Source organism: Telopea speciosissima, chromosome 5, assembly GCF_018873765.1.
Source record: "Telopea speciosissima isolate NSW1024214 ecotype Mountain lineage chromosome 5, Tspe_v1, whole genome shotgun sequence".
Lineage (NCBI taxonomy): Eukaryota > Viridiplantae > Streptophyta > Magnoliopsida > Proteales > Proteaceae > Telopea > Telopea speciosissima.
In genome coordinates, this window is record NC_057920.1 from 10028693 (window position 1) to 10048412 (window position 19720).

Here is a 19720-nt window from a genome sequence, read left to right on the forward strand (position 1 = left end):
TACGATTCTCGAGATCCCTATCGTGACTTTTGTATATTTTTCTTTGCCACTTCATAACTCCTTATCATTATTTAGTATTATCATAATTTATTATCAAAGACTCCTTTTAATAATAAATAAAGGGAGAGGGATCGTTCAGAGTGCAATTTGCTATCAATAAAGGAATGGAAATCGAATCATCTAGTAAAAAAGATTTTAATGACGAGACATTGAAGTTTACGTGTGAGATGTGAAAGGGCATGTGCAAGAATCTACACTCTGACATCGTGGCAATCTTTTTCTCATTAGTAAATAGCATCTATCGATCGTAATAACTCTCAAGAAGGCAGTGCTTTCATATTAAATTTTGCCTACTTATTAATCTGTTGTAGGATTTCAGACATCTTAAGATCTAACCTTCCAAATCTAAGAGTCCCATTTTTTTTTCATTTTTTTTTTGAGACTAGCATTTATGTAGTGATCATGGTATTCATCAAAAAGCACAAGGAATATAAAAATGAGATCTGCAAATTGCCAGTGATGCACACCTTCTTACAGTCTCTAATACTGTCTTTCTCATGATTACGTGGACCTCTTGTATACAAACCGTAATGCACTCTTTTCAGAGTCCTCGAATGCTCATATCTAACTCTCAAGTCTGAACTCTGAACATGCCTTTTGAATTTCATTTTCAAATTATAACCACATCTTATTGATTAATCATCAACAATTATATTTTTTTAGATAAATTATTTTAGCTAATTCGTTTCATGATCCCTGCAATTTTATTTTTTTTAATTAGATATTTTTATTTTTCTTATTTTATTACTATATTTTTGACAATCATGAATAAACAATTAAAATAGAAGAAAAGTGAGATGGAGGCTACCATGGCATTTTTGTAATTAAAATAATAAAGAAGGTTATAAGAAACAATTGCAAGACTTCAATTTTTAACCACATCGATGTTCTATATTTTCCCTTGTATGCTGTGTTCGTCACATCTTCACTGATTTCTGTAATTTGGATTTGGACTGAGAATTCCTTCTAATCGCTGAGGTAAACAGTTGATTTAGTTTACAGAGTCGCTCAGAGTAATCGAGAGCTGTGTGCGCCATTTTTTCATTTCTTAGCTCCTGAAAGACGCCGACTTTCAATAGAAGAAGGGAGAGAGAAAGAGAGAGAGGAGACACTGTGTGAGGTTCGTCTATGTTGGAAGTTGAAATGCTGAGAAACCAGCGATTATACGGGGGGTGGGAGCAGATCGGGAAATCCATGATGGTTTGATGGAAGGGGTATTCAGAGGGTTATTGACTCACACATCGTTTGATGGAGGTGAAGGCCTTGCGGGGATGTCCGGCTATGTCGCAATCGAGATATCAGACCTCCTTTCTGTTTGCAGCGTTTCTTTTTGAGGTAGGTTTTACTGCTCTCTTCGTACTTCTACTATCATTAATTTTGGTGTTGCAGTAGTGGTTGCTGTTAAACATGGAGATTTAGAGCATTCGTTCAATCGTTCGGGGTCCCCCGCCTCCCCTGCCCTCTTCCAAAAGCAAAAGAAAAAACAGGGCTGTAGAGGTTGTAAACTACTGATTTGTGAGTTTTTGGGTGTTTTTGGTTTTAGATTTGAAGGGTTTTCCTTTTGGGTTTTCAGTTGGGGGCTGAGAGAGGGTTACAGAGTAGTTATTGTTGCGAGAATGTCGCTTAGCTATGTGGAGTTTGGGGCCCCCGGTTATGAAGTGCTGGGACTGTCTTAGATTGTTATGATAGAACTGTGGGAAGTTGGAAATTTATTCAGGAGTTTCTTATATTTATTTGACGATTTGGAATATTTGTTGTCTACACTGATGCTTCGGGTTTTTTGGGGCTTCAAGGCTTTTCCGCGCAAATTTGTGGTGATTTTCGTTTTTCAAATTACTACTTTTTCTTACTACTCTTCTCAAAATTTTAGCTTGTATCTGCGGCAACAGTTTGATTTAGTCGGCAAATGAATCCGAATTTTCTGTTGTTTGTGATTGGGGTTTGGTTGCTTGGACTTCAAATTAAGCCACTAGGAAAGGTCCAAGAGGATATCTGTGGAATTGGGTGTTTAGTATGAGGCAGTAAGGGAGGTGAATTAATAATTAGTGTGTGTACTTAGGTATTTCAGCCAGTTTATGCTGGGGTCTACAGCGGGCTTATTGAAAATTGCTCCATTTTGCAGATTTTCTATGATTTGTAGCTAGCAATCACATGAAAGGAAATGTTAATTACCTCTAGTGTTTATTTGGAGTTTATTGATTCAGAGAGAAATATCCCTTTCAGTTAGCACTTTTTTTATGCTTATCTGTTCCTGTAGTGTGAGGATTTTGTTTGTTCAGAGCAGCCTCATCCCCGAAAAGAAGGAAATGTTGAAGTTATTATTTTAATTACTGCGTTTGTCCTCTTGCAATTCAGATAGCATTGGTCCTGGTTTGGACTGGAGGTGCTAGTGCCGAATCCCAAGGGAACGAGCTGCAATGGCAAGGCCATGAAAGGGGTAATAAAGAAGTTCTCTCACATTCATGCATTCATGATCATCTACTTGAACAGAGGAGGCGACCCGGTCGCAAAGAGTATTCAGTCACTCCACAAGTTTATGGGTTGCCTGGTCACTCGAGACATCTTCACCGTAAGGGAAGGGCATTGCTTGGAGTATCACAACCACTGGAGTTACAAAAGGATGCAAGGCAGCCAATTAGAATATATTTGAACTATGACGCTGTGGGTCACTCACCTGATAGAGACTGTCGAAGTGTTGGAGGGATTGTAAAGGTGGGTGACTCGCCAACATGTAATTTTGCTGCTGGTCCATGGCTAATACAGATTTTCTTATCTTGATTTTTTGGTACCCTACTTTTCAGCTAGGGGAGCCACATGTGACTTCTGTTCCTGGAACTCCTGCTTGCAATCCTCATGGAGATCCTCCGATTTTTGGGGACTGTTGGTATAACTGCACCTTGGAAGATATTTCTGGAGAGGACAAGAAGTGCCGTCTTCGTAAGGTCTGGTTCCTTATTTTGATGCATTTGCTTAATTTACAATTTTTAATCCATTTAAAGATAATTTCAGCTAGATTCATCTTTGATAAATCTCAAATTTACGCTTACTTCGCTTGAAACGTGTCCTAATCTCAACTTTCATCAGTAATCTTAAAAAATAAATCATAAAATCTAAAGAATGACTCATGTTTTAAACCTATCTCTTTTGGATTGGAGATTTTATGTATAGATGAAACGTCCTCAAACATGTTCAGCCATCATAAATGTTTGGTAGAGGTCAAGGATTAAAGTATTGGTATCGTGTATCGTATCGGTGGGGTGATTTTAAGAGATGTATTGTATTGGAGATATGCAAGATACGCATGAAAATGGTCAGGATACACATTGAAATACACTTTAGTAGCAAAAATAGTATAAATAAGAAATATATAACATGTTTCATACATAAACACTAAAATGGAGAACAACGTGTAATGAGACAAGTGCATTCAATTGAAATTGTTATATAGGATGGGGCTTTTTACATGTTGTCATAGTTTATTGTATAATGATACAAGTTCTCTTAGTGATTTAACCAAAAAAAATCAAGTTCTTTGAAAACCTACTCTTTTTGAGAACTTCTCCTTCAATCTTTGATTTCAGCCACTTGAATGATCGAAAGAAAGGTTTGTTGGTTGAATCTGATTCGTTTTTTTTATGCTTCAATGTAAACCCCATGTCAAAAAAAAGGAGGTTGAGAACAAGGAATTAGACTCTCGGGTGGTCATTTCCGCCTTTAGAACTCGTTTGAGTTCTAGAATGTGAACACGAGCTTTTAATGACTTGTATCGCAAGTCGCAACTTATCACAATGTATTGCAATGTATCGCGCTGCATCTGCCGATACGTTAGCGATACGTACCCATACTTATATTTTTTTAACCCCTTAGCTTGACGTATCGATGAGTATCAATACGTATTGGTAGTATCGTATCATATCACACCGTATTGGCCGATACAATGTGATACTTATCGAATATCGATACATAATATTTTTCAAAAAAAGATATGTATTTCACTGTATTGCATCGATGCCCTGCGATAACGATACAGTGTGACATTCACCCAAAAAAACGATACAGTGTGACACTTTAAACCATGGTAGAGGTATTGTGATAAAATACGACCGAAGGCTTATTTCCACTAAAATTTTCAAAATTCTAGCTCCTTTTGTTATTTACTATTTTTGTCGAGTATCTTTTTAGCCTTTTTTACTAAGTTTTTCCTTAGCGAATTTTGTCCATGTATCATATCAGGCATTAGTTGTTAGTTTCTATTGCAACTAGTATAATAATACATGCTAATCAGAAGTAACTTTACCCAGGCTTTGGGACAGACGGCTGACTGGTTCAGAAGAGCCTTAGCTGTTGAGCCAGTGAAAGGGAATCTGCGGTTGAGTGGATATTCTGCGTGTGGACAAGATGGTGGTGTACAGCTTCCACGTGAATATGTAGAAGGTAATTTGCTGTAGGCAATGCATGTCTGATGGTTCATTTGATTCTTGAGAGAATTTAGTTGAAGGCTTTCTTGCTTTCTTGTTCGGTTGATATATGTGTGTAACCAATTACATCTTTTTGTAGAGGGTGTAGCTGATGCAGATTTAGTTCTTTTGGTAACTACAAGACCTACAACTGGCAATACTCTAGCATGGGCAGTGGCATGTGAGCGTGATCAGTGGGGCCGAGCAATTGCTGGTAATTGTTTTTTTGGAGAAAATTGACTCATTTATTTCTTTCAGGTTCACATATATACTTATCAAACTAATGGCACCATGGTGTGTAGGACATGTGAACGTTGCTCCTCGTCATTTGACTGCTGAAGCAGAGACATTGCTGTCGGCTACTCTTATACATGAGGTTAGTTATCAAATAAAGAAGGTGCAGTCATTACAGTGGCCACTATCTTTGGCCTTATGAAATTATTTGTCTCCTTCCAGGTCATGCATGTTCTTGGCTTTGATCCTCATGCCTTTGCACATTTTCGGGATGAGAGGAAAAGAAGGCGGAGTCAGGTAATATTACTCAAAGTAAAGTTCCATATGTACTATATATTCTTCTAATAAAATATTTTCCTGCTAACCACCCGCCAAAAAAAAATCCAGACAGATGCTTTTGTCTTGCTTTCTCTATTTCTCTGCCAAACCTTTTAGTAGTTGTCTGTTATTGCCAACGAAGTGCTGGAAATTCATGCCTTCAGTTACTTGCCCCAAGTCCAAATCATTCTATTCCATGTGGTCAGATAGACCTTCAAAACTGGAGAGAGTTCTCTTTTCATGTTTATTTTTCCTACCTCTTCATATAGAGTAAATTGAACTATGTAAACATTCAATTCTGTGCTGTCATACCTGCTGTGTAATGAAACTTCAACCCAAATTCCAGCACAGTATAGACAAATTATAAGGTGTGTTTAGAGATGCCAAATTAAGTCAAACTGTATTTATCTTTTGACACATGTGAGTATCATGGTCCTGTTAGTCCACTGGTAAGTGATCTACTTTAATTTGTTTCTGCAAACTTGGTCAAAGGCACTATAGTCAAAACTGTGGTGAGAATCTGACCAGGATTGCTAAATGATGTGAAGGCAACATGTTCTTAGTAGACTTATTCTCATGAAACAATTAACATCTATCAATGCTATGCTGTCCTAAAAACTATATAGTTCACTGTTCTTATGCTCCTGATATTTCTCTGGAAGATGGTGTTGGCTACTTTTGACATTGTGGGAAGTGGGAACTTTTGTAATTCATCCATCAGCTACTTTGGTAGATGAATTCTATTTGGACTTAGACACCTGCTGCCCATAGTTCTTGGATATCAATTAGAGTGCAACTTGTTAGAGTCATGGTGAATAACAAATAGAATTTGCTACAAAAGCCGCTATCATCTATTGGCACCAGTTTGGTGAAGAAGTGGCTTCTGGAGTGGCTGGTTGTACTGTCAGATGGGGTGAGGGAAGTAGAAGTTATTTTATTAGACCGCATGCTCTAGTGCATCAGTTTTCTTTTTGCTGGGATCAAGGGTTCTTGATGTTGTTGGATACTAATTTGGTAGTTAATTCATGTTTGTTTCTGGCCATAGATAGAAATTCATTATGCCATGGTTGGTTATCTTGAAGTCTGGAAGTTGGTGTTTCTGGAGTTGCAATGTGGCTTGGGAATTTAAGGCCTCTTACCTTCTGTTTTCATATTCTATTTGCAGGTCACTGTACAAGCCATGGATGAGAAGCTCGGGCGGATGGTGACCCGTGTGGTGCTTCCACGTGTTGTCATGCATGCACGATCTCATTACGGAGTAAGTACAGAAATTTCTAATTTGGGATTAGATTGAAATTTAGAAATTAAAGTAAAAGAGAAACGTGTCAAGCAGCTTATAAAAAATGTCTAAAGCAGATATTTCACCATTTAATTCAGTTATATTTGATCTCTCTCTCTCTCTCTCTCTCCTCCCCCCCCCCTGTCTTTTTTCTTTTTAATTGAAGGGAGTTGGGGGTGGGGTTGTTTTGGTCTCTAAAAGATTAAAACTGATAGTCTAATAATGGGCAGGCCTTCTCTGAGAATTTTACTGGTTTAGAATTGGAGGATGGAGGAGGTCGTGGCACATCAGGTATCTCCTTTTTCATTATTGTGCTCTATATATAGCTGTGCTGGTCAGAAAAGTGTGCCTTAAGCCTTAGATGAGGCTTCTAAAGTTGTATGGTATTATATGGGATAGATGCAGTCGTCAACATTAAATGCTGCATTGTAAATTGAGAAACTTATAATTAATATGGAAACAGAAGTAGAAAACAGTGTGTATTTCTTGGAATTGATATTGCACTATAATTTAGCAGTAAGGACAATTGGCTTTTTCATCAATTACATTCTGCTTAGTTCAAGGATATGCAACTGCTGGTTGAGCTCAAGGACATTGGGTTGTTTGTGTAATTTTTACCTATTATGAACTGTTATGTGTGTGGGTCATTATATATGTTCTTAATGACAAATGCATGCTAAATTTGCTTGCAGGATCACACTGGGAGAAAAGGCTTATGATGAATGAAATTATGACAGGATCAGTGGATACAAGATCTGTAGTTTCAAAAATGACATTGGCTTTGTTAGAGGATAGTGGATGGTACCAGGCTAATTATAGTATCTCAGACAGTCTCAATTGGGGTCGCAACCAAGGGACAGAATTTGTTACGTCCCCCTGCAATCAGTGGAAGGGAGCGTATCATTGTAACACAACACAGTTTTCAGGCTGTACATATAACAGGGAAGCTGAAGGGTATTGCCCAATTGTAAGTTATGATGGAGACCTCCCTCAATGGGCTCGCTACTTTCCGCAGGCTAACAAAGGTATGTCTTTTGCTTTTTGTTTTTCCACTTTCATTTTTGGTGGTGACAATGGAAGATCTTTCAAATCTTTTACCATATGCTGTTCAGGACATTTGTTCTGCAAAACCTGTGAGTGGTACCAAAGATCATTTGTGATTCCGTCAGAAGTGACATTTTAGATCTGATTGTAATTGTGGATTATCCATTAATAAGTTTATGCTATATAAAGTGATAACTAGGACCGAATATCAGGAAACATGGCCTGCATGATTTTACAGGGCCAAGCGTTTGGTGGAGTCCACCACTCGAGATCTCAGATTATGCAAATTATCCTTGTTGGAGGTTCACCACTCTTTGATCAGTCACGTTCTAAAATGTGAACCATCACTGTTGTGCTGAACCCCTTGTATTGGATGCATAAGCCCTAAAATCCTAATAGTACATTTGTGGGTGGTAATTACTATCTATAATACCTTGGATTGGTGTATCTCTGAAGTTTTGATATGTATTAATAGACTATCACGAATACTGCCTAAAATCATTAACTATTAGTGCCTGGAATATTAGGGTTATATCTTTTGATGTATTTTAACTGTCTGTCTCTGGTCAGTGCAGGTGGGCAGTCATCATTGGCTGATTACTGTACCTATTTCGTGGCTTACTCTGATGGGTCGTGTACAGACACAAATAGCGCACGGACTCCCGACAGAATGTTGGGTGAAGTGCGGGGAAGTAACTCCCGGTGAGTTGTGCTCTTGAAAATTCATAGGGAACACTTCAAGCCTAGCAGTGACTCACATGGTTGAACATATAGGTGCATGGCTTCATCTTTGGTGCGAACTGGCTTCGTCCGAGGATCAATGACCCAAGGAAATGGTTGTTATCAGCATAGATGTGTAAACAATTCATTAGAGGTATAAATATGTTTGAATTTGCTTTTGTAGTATATTCCTTCATAGGGAATGTTAAATGGATCTAAATTTTACATGCTGGAAGGGTAATTGTTGGGTCATACGCACGAATGTACATCTTCATGAAGAAATTATATTAAAATAACATCTCATTCCTCTGACAGATGCTCAATGATAAGTCAACTCGTAATTCTCAATTGTTCAATTGTGCTTCTTGTCTCCCTTCTTAAGTGATGTTGTTCCATGTGTTCTTTTAGGTTGCTGTTGATGGCGTGTGGAAAGTATGTCCCGAGATTGGTGGACCAGTTCAGTTTCCTGGGTTCAACGGTAAATATGCTGTCCAGTTGGCACTTTATGTGGGGAATCACTGAAAAGATTACATTCCTTTTTTTTTTGGGTCCGATGAAATTCCTGTTGTTTTCATTGTTTGATCTTAGTAGCTTCTATGTCACTATCTTCAGGTGAACTGATCTGCCCTGCTTACCACGAACTCTGTAGCACAATGCCAGCGCCTGTACCTGGTCAATGCCCCAGTTCATGCAATTTCAATGGAGATTGCATTGAAGGAAAATGCCACTGCTTTCTAGGATTTAATGGTCATGACTGCAGTAAACGTGAGTCCTATACATGTTCCCCTTTACTTTGGACTGCTCTCTGGCCAAAATCTTAAATTATATAGAAAACATGCAAACAAGGAAACATCTTCACTTGCTTTCTACCCAGTTTTCCTACCAAAGAAGTTTCTGAAGATGGTTCTGAATCATGATAGTTTATTCATTCCTGAATTTACTGTCTTCCTTTTCTAGACATCATTCCCTAGCAATAAGAATATTCACTTGTTAGTTGTTACCCTTTTTTTCCTTTTGGACCCAAAAACAACATAGACCTCTGGCATTGCTGTTGCATCTGGTAATTTTATTTGAGACCTGACATTAACTAGTATTTGCAGGCTACTGCCCAAATAATTGTAGCAAGCGTGGAAAGTGTTTCCCTAATGGAATCTGTGAATGTCAAAGTGGGCATACAGGCATTGACTGCTCAACAGGTAATTGTCCTTTGAAAGATTATGCTGGTCCCTGCTTACTGAGTTCTATTGTTTGTACTTCAAAATTGTTCACTCCAGTCAAATTAATGTTTATTCCATGAATAGATGAAAAGGGATAGCAGTTACTACCTCTCCTGGGCACTTCAAAGTTGGAACCATACCTTTGTGTACACAGATTGAGATTAACTACTAGTCATTATTTATGACTAGGAGTTAGAGAAAGAAAAAAAAAATTTTCTCTAACTAAAAAGAAAATTATGAGGGCGGACCTTGGCGCAACGGTAAGGTTGCTCAATTATGACTTAGTGTTCGCGGGTTCGAGTCCAGAAACAGCCTCTCCGCGAAGCGGGGGTAAGGCTTCGTACATTATTAGTCTTCCCAGACCCCGCAGTGGCAGGAGCCTCGTGCACTGGGTATGCCCTTTTTTTTTAGTTAGAGTTTATATAACATGTTGCTCTAAAGAAAATGTTTTCTTTTTTGTAGAACTTAGAGAAAATTTTCCAATATGATGTGAAATACTACTAATATACTAAACTGGAAATTAGATGTGAAGGCAGTACAAGTGACTTGGTTAAGCACATGCAGAATAACTGAATCTTTTTATAACACTTCAATTTTCCATTAGGATTAAAAAACATTATAATTTCCCTGAAACTATATTTTGAAATCCACTACCAATAACTAGACATGCATGCATTACATTTTTCAAATTAATTGAGTTACATGTTTTAAATTAATTGGATTTCCTCTGCAATTCTTATAGAATTATTATATCAGTATTCAGTACATGATACAAAATTAATATTAGATTATTTGAAAATATAAATGCCATGTACATCCTAAACTATCAAATACTGTTTTTGGGTAAAACATTAGATCACATACCCAATGGAAATGATGGGAAGAGCTTGACAGTGCCTTTGCATGATATGCAGCCGTTTGTGATGAACAATGCAGTTTGCATGGTGGTGTCTGTGATAATGGAATTTGTGAGTTCCGTTGCTCTGACTATGCGGGCTATACCTGCCAGAATAGTTCCAAGCTCCTCCCCAGTCTTTCAGTTTGCAGGGACGTTCTGGCAAGAGATGCCATGGGGCAACACTGCGCTCCTAGTGAACCAAGCATATTGCAACAGCTAGAAGCTGCTGTGGTCATGCCCAACTACAACAGATTGATTCCTGGCAGTCGGACATTGTTTAGCATCCTTGATAATGGTTACTGTGCTGCAGCTGCAAAGCGGCTAGCATGCTGGGTGAGTTTTCATATTGTATTCCTTTACTTAACCCCCCTTTCAGTATGAATCTTACAGGAATCTCCCCCTCCCCCTCAATTTAGTGTGGTGGCTCTTTCAGAAAGTTTCTAGTGGAGTTTTGTGGTGTAATCACAGGTTGCATTGCATTTGTTTTGGTTAAGCAGCGCAATGGGGTGCACCATAGCCCCTGAATTCTACCAACTTATCATGGCTGTCTGTTATTAGCTGTCTCCAAAATAGAAATATATTGATTGGATGCTTTGGAACATGCGCTATCAACAGTGATGCCAAGTAGTGCTCTGCTTGTGGCACACTGTTGTGCATCACAATGATGACTGTTTCTTACTGCTTATTGATGACAATGTTGAAATTACTGTTATAATACGGTTTGGGTCTTGAATTGCCAGATTTCCATACAAAAGTGTGACAAAGATGGGGATAACAGGCTTCGGGTATGCCATTCGGCATGCCGTTCATACAATGCAGCTTGTGGAGCATGTCTTGACTGCACAGACCAGACTCTCTTCAGCAATGAAGAGGAAGGTGAGGGGCAGTGCACTGGTTTTGGTGAGATGAGACCATGGTGGGTGCGTCGCTTCTATCCCTCATAGCGCAACTGTTTAGAGAAATGTGTAATATATGGCCTCTTTAATTTTTTTTTCTCCCTTGTATTTTGCTGTCTTCTGTAATTTTTCAAGGGTTTTAATTGTAGGAAAGGTGACATGTTGTGTGTTCACCACAAGTAGGTAGGTTCCTTACTTCCTTCCACCCTGCTAAATGTGAATCCTTGAAGAAGGATTGGGTGGTATTTGTATGGAGTTTGGGCTTTGAAAGTGAAGTCCAAACCTTAGAAATTGTAATGAAAGTTCAAAAAGAGGAGAGAAAAAAAGTGTTTTACCAGAATTGAGAATGAAAATCTCAAGGGCTTTTTGATCCATCATCTATTGGTTGCATCTTTGTGGCTTTTTCTTTTTACAGTCTGCAAATAGATAAGGATAAGTTATTTATTTATGAAGATGGGAAACAGTAATTCCTTTTACAACTTCTTGTAAGGACGATATGTGGTTATCTTCTGTCTATGGAGACGTAGTTATCAAGGTGGCAAGGCGACCATGGCATTGGAGAGGGTTTAAAATCAAGGCGACACCAACTAGGTGATAAGGTGCCCAAGGCTACCAAGGAGCCTGGACGCCTTGGCATCCTCTTGATAACTAAGATGGGAGTTTGATTCCGACAGTCGTTGAGCACTGTCCACTTGTCCATGGGAGCGTTTTGATGAGCTCCATCTCCACACACATTGTGCTAAGAACACTGCGCTATTTGATGAAGCTCCATATCCAGCACACATTGTGCCAAGAACAATGCTCATAGCTCATATCTTGCAGCTGAGTTTGTTGTATAACAAATTCCTCAATGAATACCTTGATACGTTTGTCCTTGAAGATTATGAATCAGACAACCAATTCCTCCATGGAGTTGTAAAGATATTGGACGACTGATTGGATCGTCAATTCCGGTTGAAACGGATTGAAATTGGCTGGATCCAGTTCACAGTTCTTGTCGAATTCCTGCATCAAAATCAGTTTTTTTTCTCCTGAGTTCAAGATGATTCCGATAGAACTAGAATTGAAATCGATGGAGGCTGCTGTAGAAGCGGCTATTGGTGTTTTATCTGCATCTTGAAGGTCCCCAGAGTCCGGAAACTCAGATTCTGTGAAGTTCTCATAATTAGTAGTAGGGTTTTGAAAATTGATGGAGAATTAACCGAGTTAAGTTTGGGCAAGTCTAGTTGATTCCGACCTAGTTAGACCGATTCTCACCCAATTCTAAAACGATTCAAACTGGAATAATTGGAATAGATCGATTCTCACCCATAAACAAATACAAAAAATCCAATCAATAACCAAAGCCCCACAAAAACAGAATGGAACCCTAAATTTGAACTACAAAAAAAATTGAAGAACCAAATGAATAGATTGAAATAGAAACCTCAAATACAACGAGACCCCAAGGCATGTTCATAGTAGGCCCCACTTCTACCAAGTGGGACCTAGTCTGAAAGTGCCAAAAGAGAAGAGAAACTGAAACAATTGGTGGAGTTAAAGCATCGATATCATGATCCGGTAGGGCAGAAGGTGATGAAGTAATCGGAGCCGTTGCAGGTGCAGGTGCTAGACGCATCATCGTAAGCGTAGCTATAAGCCGTCGGGCACGCGCTCTTGAACATTTCAGAGTAGCGCGTGGGAGAGCAAGTCTGCGGCGTGGAGTGGGCCCCTGTGCAACAATACTCCGGCGCGTTAAACTTATCGCACGCACTCTTGCATGCCACCACCGCCCCCGAGTCCGTCACCTGCAGTTCTGCCGGACAGTTGGTATTCAGATCGTTAACGCAACCTGCGTACTGACACGCGCCGGTCCCACCTGAAGGCTTCACTCCCATCCCCACATTATAACCGTCAACGAGACTCACGTCGTAGAAGTCCTCTTGGTTGTTGACACCTCCGATGGTGAACTCTACTAGCGTCACGGGTGGTGCGCCGCCGCCGGTGCACTTAAGTCCGCCGCAATCACCGGTGGTACAAACACCGTTGCCTGAATCGTCAAATTTGCATCCGGTTCTGGCCCAAAATCTACCAGACCAACCGGACTCTGCAGTGAGCTGCACCGACGCACCTGGTGGCAAAGAAAAACCACCGTCACCTAGTACGGCACCACCATTGCCAGATAAGGTTCCTGGCCAGACGGTGTAGGTACATGAGTTTTCGAGTGTGAACACCGTGGCCGACACTGTTTTCCCTACTGGTAAGAGGAGGAGTGCCAGGAAAAGGGTCAAGTTTTTTCTCCAGAACGCCATTAGCTTTCTCTGAAATCTGAAGTAGATGGACGAAGAAGAAAAAGAAGAAGAAGAAGATAAAAGAGTGGTTGTGGTTGGGAACGTGGAAGTTAAACGGATCTTAAATACTACAAATAGGAATTTGCCTTTTTTAGAGATTTCTTGTTTTGAAAATTTAATTACATTTCTTGGCTCAACGACAAAATGATGAAGACATTTTTCTGATCTATCATCCCAACGACGCCATGACTTGCGGTTAAATTTTAACTAATAATCCTCTTAAACAGTGTTCGTGTCTTTACAAGATCGTGATAGTAATGGAATTCACTAAGTCTGTTAGGGTTAGTGTAACAGTAAGTAAGGGGTGTCAAGAGAGTCGATTATCGTAAGCAAATATATTAGGAACCAAATCCTCTACGTGCGTTGCCCGTAGCGGCCTGAGCGGCATATATAGATTGAGCCGCACACGCAAAGACCGTCTTACCCCTGCCCAAATGCCTTGCTCGGGGATAAAGCGGTCATTGGGTGCGCGACCCAGTCTGTGCCGCTCTGGGCAGCTGCGCCGTAGAGGATCTTAATTGAACATATTAATGACTCGTACGGAACCTGATCCAGCCTCCGGGTGTCAAACGGTCCGGTTTTGGTGGCCTTGTTCGGTTTACATTTTGATAAAGTTCAAATTAAAATCAAATCAAATATGAAACAGTCAAAATGATCGGTTTTTTTTATTTCTATTTGGTTTTTGTTATTTGGTTTACATGCGGTTTGTATGGTCAGTTTTGAAAAATGGTTTACAATTTTGATTTGTTATTTGTTTAGCTCCGGTTAAGATTCTATTTATATGCATTTTGTAGTGATGGTTCACATTTGGTTTCACCTTTGTACCCTTTAAGTCGATTCCTTTTATATATAATTTGAGCGCATGAACAGATAAGTGTTAGATTTTAACATTACAAAAAGTCTTATTAAAAATACAGTTTCTTAGTCCCTTAGAAACATATAAGATAGTACAAAAATTTAAGTTTATTCAGTTCGATTTTATCGATTTCTATTTAGTTTGGTTTGGTTTGGCTTATTGGTTACTATTCGATTTAGACCTGTGCAAATCAAAACCGAACAAAAAAGAGAAACTATAAAATCATAATTGAGTCATTTCTCTGCGGTCCAATTCGATTCGATTGTAAATGGTAGACGACCTACTACTAGTAACTAGTTTGACCGTTTTATCCTCTTAAACTGGTTAAACCATTGGTGGTTCAACTAAGGGTATGACTTATGATTTTTCAGTTTAGGAGTTGGGGAGTGATTCATCCCAAAAACACTAATCGCAGCCAAACCCAGAGCTAAAAAAAAAAAAAAAAAAAAAAAAAAGAAGAAGAAGAAAGAAAGAAAGATAGAAAGAAACCCATTCTTTCCAACGGTTATATTTTTTGTTGGTCCCAGAAGAGCCATAGAGAATTTGTATATTTAAACTATACACAACTACCACATTAGAGATTCTTAGCTAAAAGGAACCCTCAGGAAGAGGATCATGACAATAGCGCTTTACCTTTTCAATAAAAAGATAAGTTTATTTAGGGTTTCATGCTTCTTGATATTCTCATTCAGAAAAATGAGTCATTTCCATCTGTGCATGGAACCTAATCTAACCTAATACGCGCTAAGTTGGCTTTACTCGTTTCATTTTGTTATCTTTTTTCCCTTAGTGTTACTTCCAAAGTTCTTCAAAATGAATCCTCATCGTTTTAATTTAACTCATTTTTTGGGTGGTGGGATGCTTTCCACTAAAATATCAGTTCTCATCAATGGTGGGCCAATTGGTTTTTTCAATGTGGAAAGAGGGCTTCGTCAAGGAGACCCCCTCTCCCCCCTCCTGTTCATTCTCTCTGAAGAAGTGCTCTGTAGGGGTATTGATCGTCTTTGTGCTCAGGGAAACATTTTTTCGTTACCAGGTCCCCGTCAGGTAGCCACTTCCTCTCATCTGTTATATGCTGATGATCTTTTTATTTTTTGGAGGGCAGAACTAAAGGGAGTAAAATCTCTCAAGAAATTCCTTAAAGACTATGGCCAGGCATCAGGGCAGAACATTAACTTGTCAAAAAGCAAGGTATTTATGGGCAGAATTTCAGCAGCTCGCAAGGAAAGATTATTGTCAGTGCTACAGATTCCCGCGTGCTCTTTTTCGACAAAGTACCTGGGGGTGGAATTGCTCAAGGGCCGAGTCACTAAAGCAAATGTTTTACCCCTTCTAGATCATTTCAAGAAAAAATTATCTTCATGGAAGGGGCGCCTTCTCTCTAAAGCAGGGCGGGTGGAGCTGGTGAGATCGGTGATTGGCAGTATCTCCATCCACAACTTTTCAGTCTATTATTAGCCAGCAATGGCTATTGTGAGCATGGAAAGATGGATGCGCAATTTTATTTGGACAGGGGAGTCAGAGAAAACCAAAGCCATCATAGTCAAGTGGGACACCATGTGTAAGCCAAAGAATGAAGGCGGTTTGGGCATTAGACGCCTTAGGGAGGTCAACTTCGCCCTCCTAGCAAAATTTGCCTGGGCCATCACAAGTGGATCATCTAGCCTAGCTGTTTTTATTCGTTGTAGATTGGTTAACAAGGATGAGACTCTAAAATCACATGTTAACCCTTCTACCATCCTCACAGGCTTGAAAAAGGTTTGGAGCTTCGTTCAAAATGAAGAACGATGGGTGGTTGGCAATGGAGAATCCATCCGGTTCTGGTACGATACATGGATAGGCAACCAAAGCATTGAAGAACTACTCCAGCCAGGCAGAATCCCAAATAATCTTTCAGCTAAGATTTTTGATTTTTTAGAAGATAATAAATGGGAACTTCCACAGGTGGAAAGCAGGGCTCTTCAAAGCGTTTTTAATAAAATTCATAATATGGATATAATGCCTACCAGCAAGGAGGATGCACGCTTTTGGGCGCATACTCAAGCGGGCAGCTTCTCAGTGCGCTCAGCTTGGGAGATTTTGAGGAAAAAAACAATCAAGCCTGAGCAGAATTGGGTGGTTTGGAATCAGAACCTACACCCCCGAGTCTCAATGTTTGGGTCGCCGAGCTGTTCCAATTGTATCAAGGTGCGACCTCTGTTGGGCGGAAGAAGACTCAGCGAGCCATATGATCCTCAACTGCAGCTTCTCCGCACAAGTATGGGAGGAAATCTTAAGCCATTTCAGTGAAAGCTGGAATGGCTTTCCGGCTATAGAGCTCTTATTCTCGTGGTGGAAGAGGAAGTCTAAAATAGCAATACTGGCTGACATTTGGAAAGCGCTTTTGATCATAGTTTGCCAACAGCTATGGAATGAGAGGAACAAGTGCCGATTCGAAGGACAAAAATGCCTGCCAAGGATAGTTGTTCAAAAATGCATCAATGCGGTTTCAGATTGTTCCCACATTAAGGAATAAAAATTAGCTCAGTGCAAGAGCTAATGGTTGCAAGAATATTTAGGGTGATCACAGCAGCTCCAAAGATGAGAAGAGTAGTGGAGGCGAGATGGAAACTGCCACCACTGGGGTGGTGGAAATTAAACATTGATGGCTGCTCCCTTGGCAACCCAGGAAACTCAGGCTCTGGGGGCATTTTTCAAAATCACTTGGGCATTGTTCGACGTGGTTTCTCTAGTTTTGAAGGAATTCGCACCAACTATCAAGCTGAAATGGCAGCGTTTTTTATAGGCCTAAAAGAAGCAAAAGACCTACAAGTGGAGCGCCTATGGGTGGAAAGTGATTCGGCCTTAGTTGTCTATGGCATTTTAGCATCAAACATACCTTGGGATTTTCTGCAACAGTGGCGGAGTGCGGAGACTTATCTCTCTACCATCCAGTGGCGTATCACTCACTGCTACAGAGAAGGCAACGCCCCTGCAGATACTATAGCAAAAAGCGCGGCAGAAAAAAAAATGTCTGAAAGGTGGGACGATACCCCAAACTTTGTTGCCAGATCGGTTAGTTGGGAAGCTTCTAGTAAACCATACTACCGGTTCTGTTAGTTCTTTGCTTTACATGCTTTTGGGTTGAGATTCTTCTACTCAACTTTTGATCTGTATACTGTAACTCATTTCTATATCTAATATACTTGTTGATCTTTAGCCAAAAAAGGAGGAGATTCCCACGAGTATTGACATCTTACATACCAAGCCAATAGTTTTACAATTTTTAAGAAATATCAAAGATTGGAATATGAGATGACGTACTAGTATTGTGTACATCATTTTCCCTTCTTCTTAAACCAAATGCTTTTATTTCAAGGGATTCGAGTTTCCTTAACCCACAGTGAAAAGAGAATCTCTTCACTCATGGGTTTTGACGCTCTAATGAGGCTCCATGGAATAGTCAAACGTATTTCGGACTTGCAACAATAGGAGAAGTAACGATGTGATCACAGTAGTGGATAAAGAGATTCCATGGATGCCTATATTTTGAAGCTGGCAAAAGTTTCTCTTCCCCATGGGTGAAGAGCATCCTACCATTGAGATGTCATTATTAACCCCTATTGACAAAATTGTCCTTTCCATTATTCTAGGAATCTCATATGAGCGTGAAAACCCACATGAGTAAAGAGATTCATCATACGTGAAGGAAACTTGGTTCCGCATCAATTTTCATGGACCTTTATCTACTCTATTTCTTGGACAGCTCCAGTTCCCTAAGTTTCTCTAATAGATAGGATGGAAATGACCACCCTACCCCTACCCGGGTGGGGTCCATCCCCCTCTATTAAAGGAACTTGGGAAAATAGAGCAGGCGGAAATGGAGCTGATAAAAATACAATTTTCATCCCCTTCTAAGCCAACTTACAGCTACAGCTGAATTTTGTGCTGTGATTTTTTTTATTTCACATGGCAAAAATTAACAACTTTATGAGCATTTGATTTGAGGATGAGCCCCTAAAACGGTTATAGGGTGGCCCTCTCATCTCAGCTTTATAAGCTTTTTGATTTCACTCTGTTTCTCACAAGCACGCATGTGTAGTAGCAACATTTTTTTTTCGGTAAATAGAAATCTATTGATTTATAGGTGAGTGACACGTAATTAATAGGTTACAAAGGTCCACTAGCCACGGAGAGGAATTCGACCAGACTGCCGTACACAATGGATTAAGGACTGATGCTGCATAACCATGAAAGGGAGTTTTTGTAGCTCAACTAGACTATTAGTCTATTATAGACGTCCCCTGGTTGGTGAAGCTCGTATAGTATCAGTTCACTTCCTCTCAAGAGATGCTACTCTTGTTCCTCTTCTGATAAATTAACTTTCCATTTTCCTATTATTGTCCACTGAGGTGTTTTTAGATTTTCATAAATTTGAGATGCCTCTCGTCCCATAAAAATGGAAAGAGGTTATGAGGATGTCCACTTGCATAAAAATTATGAAATATTTGAGATGGGGGAGGGGGAATGCAAGAGATTTTCAGGAATTTGGGAAGGAATTAGAGGTTCTCAGTTCTATTATTATTATGGATTTTTTTATTTTTTTGGATGATGTCCAAGGAAGTGGAATCAAATCAATACTAAAGTGGGTAAAAAAAATTATAATCATGATTACATAATTGTGTAACCAACTCTGAAACATTTTAGATCTGATAATTAAATTTACTTGGCAAAGGAAATAAAGGGAAAGTAAGTGAAATCAAATTATTACAAAAAAAAAATAAAAAATTGTAACATTACTTGCCATGTTGGTGTAACTCTAAAACATATCAAATTTGGTTATTAAATTTGACATTACTATGCAATCAAATTTCTTTCTATTGAAAAAAAAATTATCTGAAAACATATTTACCAAGTATGGTAAAGGTTTTAAGTAAGATATACAATCATGATTATAAAACTTTTCCTTTTTTTTTTTTTTTTTTCCTTTTTCGAAGTAATAACAATTCCCTTCACTTCCCTCTTTACTTGCAACCAAACAGAACCTTTTATTTGAGAAACAAAATAATGATTACATCTGAAAAGTATAATCACATATGATAAAAAAAAATTTATGAAAGTTAAACCATCAATAGGAAAGTGTTTAGCATAGGAACAACTCACTCACAGCCCCCTTGGTATATTTAAAGGGGATGGAAAGATCATTACATAGGGGAAGAGAGAGGTAGAGACAGCTGGATCCAGAGGAGCCCAGCGCCCAAGGGGCATCCAAGGATTACTGTGCCGCATACATCCCAATGTACACCAGTCAGCCATAGGGACATCCCGATGTACGCTAGTCAACCATTGGGATGTGTTCAGCATAACCTAATGGCAGGATGGTCCGGGCACTACCTGACTCTCCAGAGAGGACCTCAATCCGAGCCGTTCCG

The 19720-nt window shown here is 39.4% G+C and overlaps 2 protein-coding genes across 3 annotated transcripts; one reads left to right on the top strand and one right to left on the bottom strand.

The window, feature by feature from the left end:
* Positions 1-963: 963 nt before the first annotated feature.
* Positions 964-11493, top strand: LOC122661341 (leishmanolysin-like peptidase). 2 transcript variants are annotated; one of them, XM_043856701.1, is made up of 17 exons: positions 964-1395; positions 2416-2776; positions 2866-3002; positions 4362-4494; positions 4618-4731; positions 4820-4893; positions 4974-5048; positions 6235-6327; positions 6579-6639; positions 7041-7373; positions 7968-8094; positions 8167-8266; positions 8521-8590; positions 8725-8877; positions 9213-9308; positions 10244-10560; positions 10968-11493. In XM_043856701.1, exons 1-17 carry the CDS (start codon positions 1309-1311, stop codon positions 11169-11171), a joined length of 2535 nt encoding a protein of 844 aa, XP_043712636.1. In that variant the 5' UTR covers positions 964-1308; the 3' UTR covers positions 11172-11493. The 2 variants fall into 2 exon arrangements, with proteins under 2 accessions (XP_043712636.1, XP_043712635.1); XM_043856700.1 differs by having other exon boundaries at positions 965-1395; positions 2416-2772; positions 2862-3002.
* A 1180-nt stretch (positions 11494-12673) lies between these two features.
* On the bottom strand, positions 12674-13500 carry LOC122661343 (pathogenesis-related thaumatin-like protein 3.5). Its single transcript, XM_043856705.1, has one exon. The coding sequence runs from the start codon at positions 13412-13414 to the stop codon at positions 12674-12676; it is 741 nt and encodes a 246-aa protein (XP_043712640.1). The 5' UTR covers positions 13415-13500.
* Positions 13501-19720: the final 6220 nt, after the last annotated feature.

Coding starts and splice junctions, on each gene's coding strand:
- LOC122661341 (XM_043856701.1), top strand. CDS start 1,309: ATGGAGGTGAAGGCCTTGCGGGGATGTCCGGCTATGTCGCAATCGAGA. Junction 6,640..7,040: donor AGGAGGTCGTGGCACATCAG/GTATCTCCTTTT, acceptor ATTTGCTTGCAG/GATCACACTGGGAGAAAAGG. Junction 8,591..8,724: donor TCAGTTTCCTGGGTTCAACG/GTAAATATGCTG, acceptor CACTATCTTCAG/GTGAACTGATCTGCCCTGCT.
- LOC122661343 (XM_043856705.1), bottom strand. CDS start 13,414: ATGGCGTTCTGGAGAAAAAACTTGACCCTTTTCCTGGCACTCCTCCTC.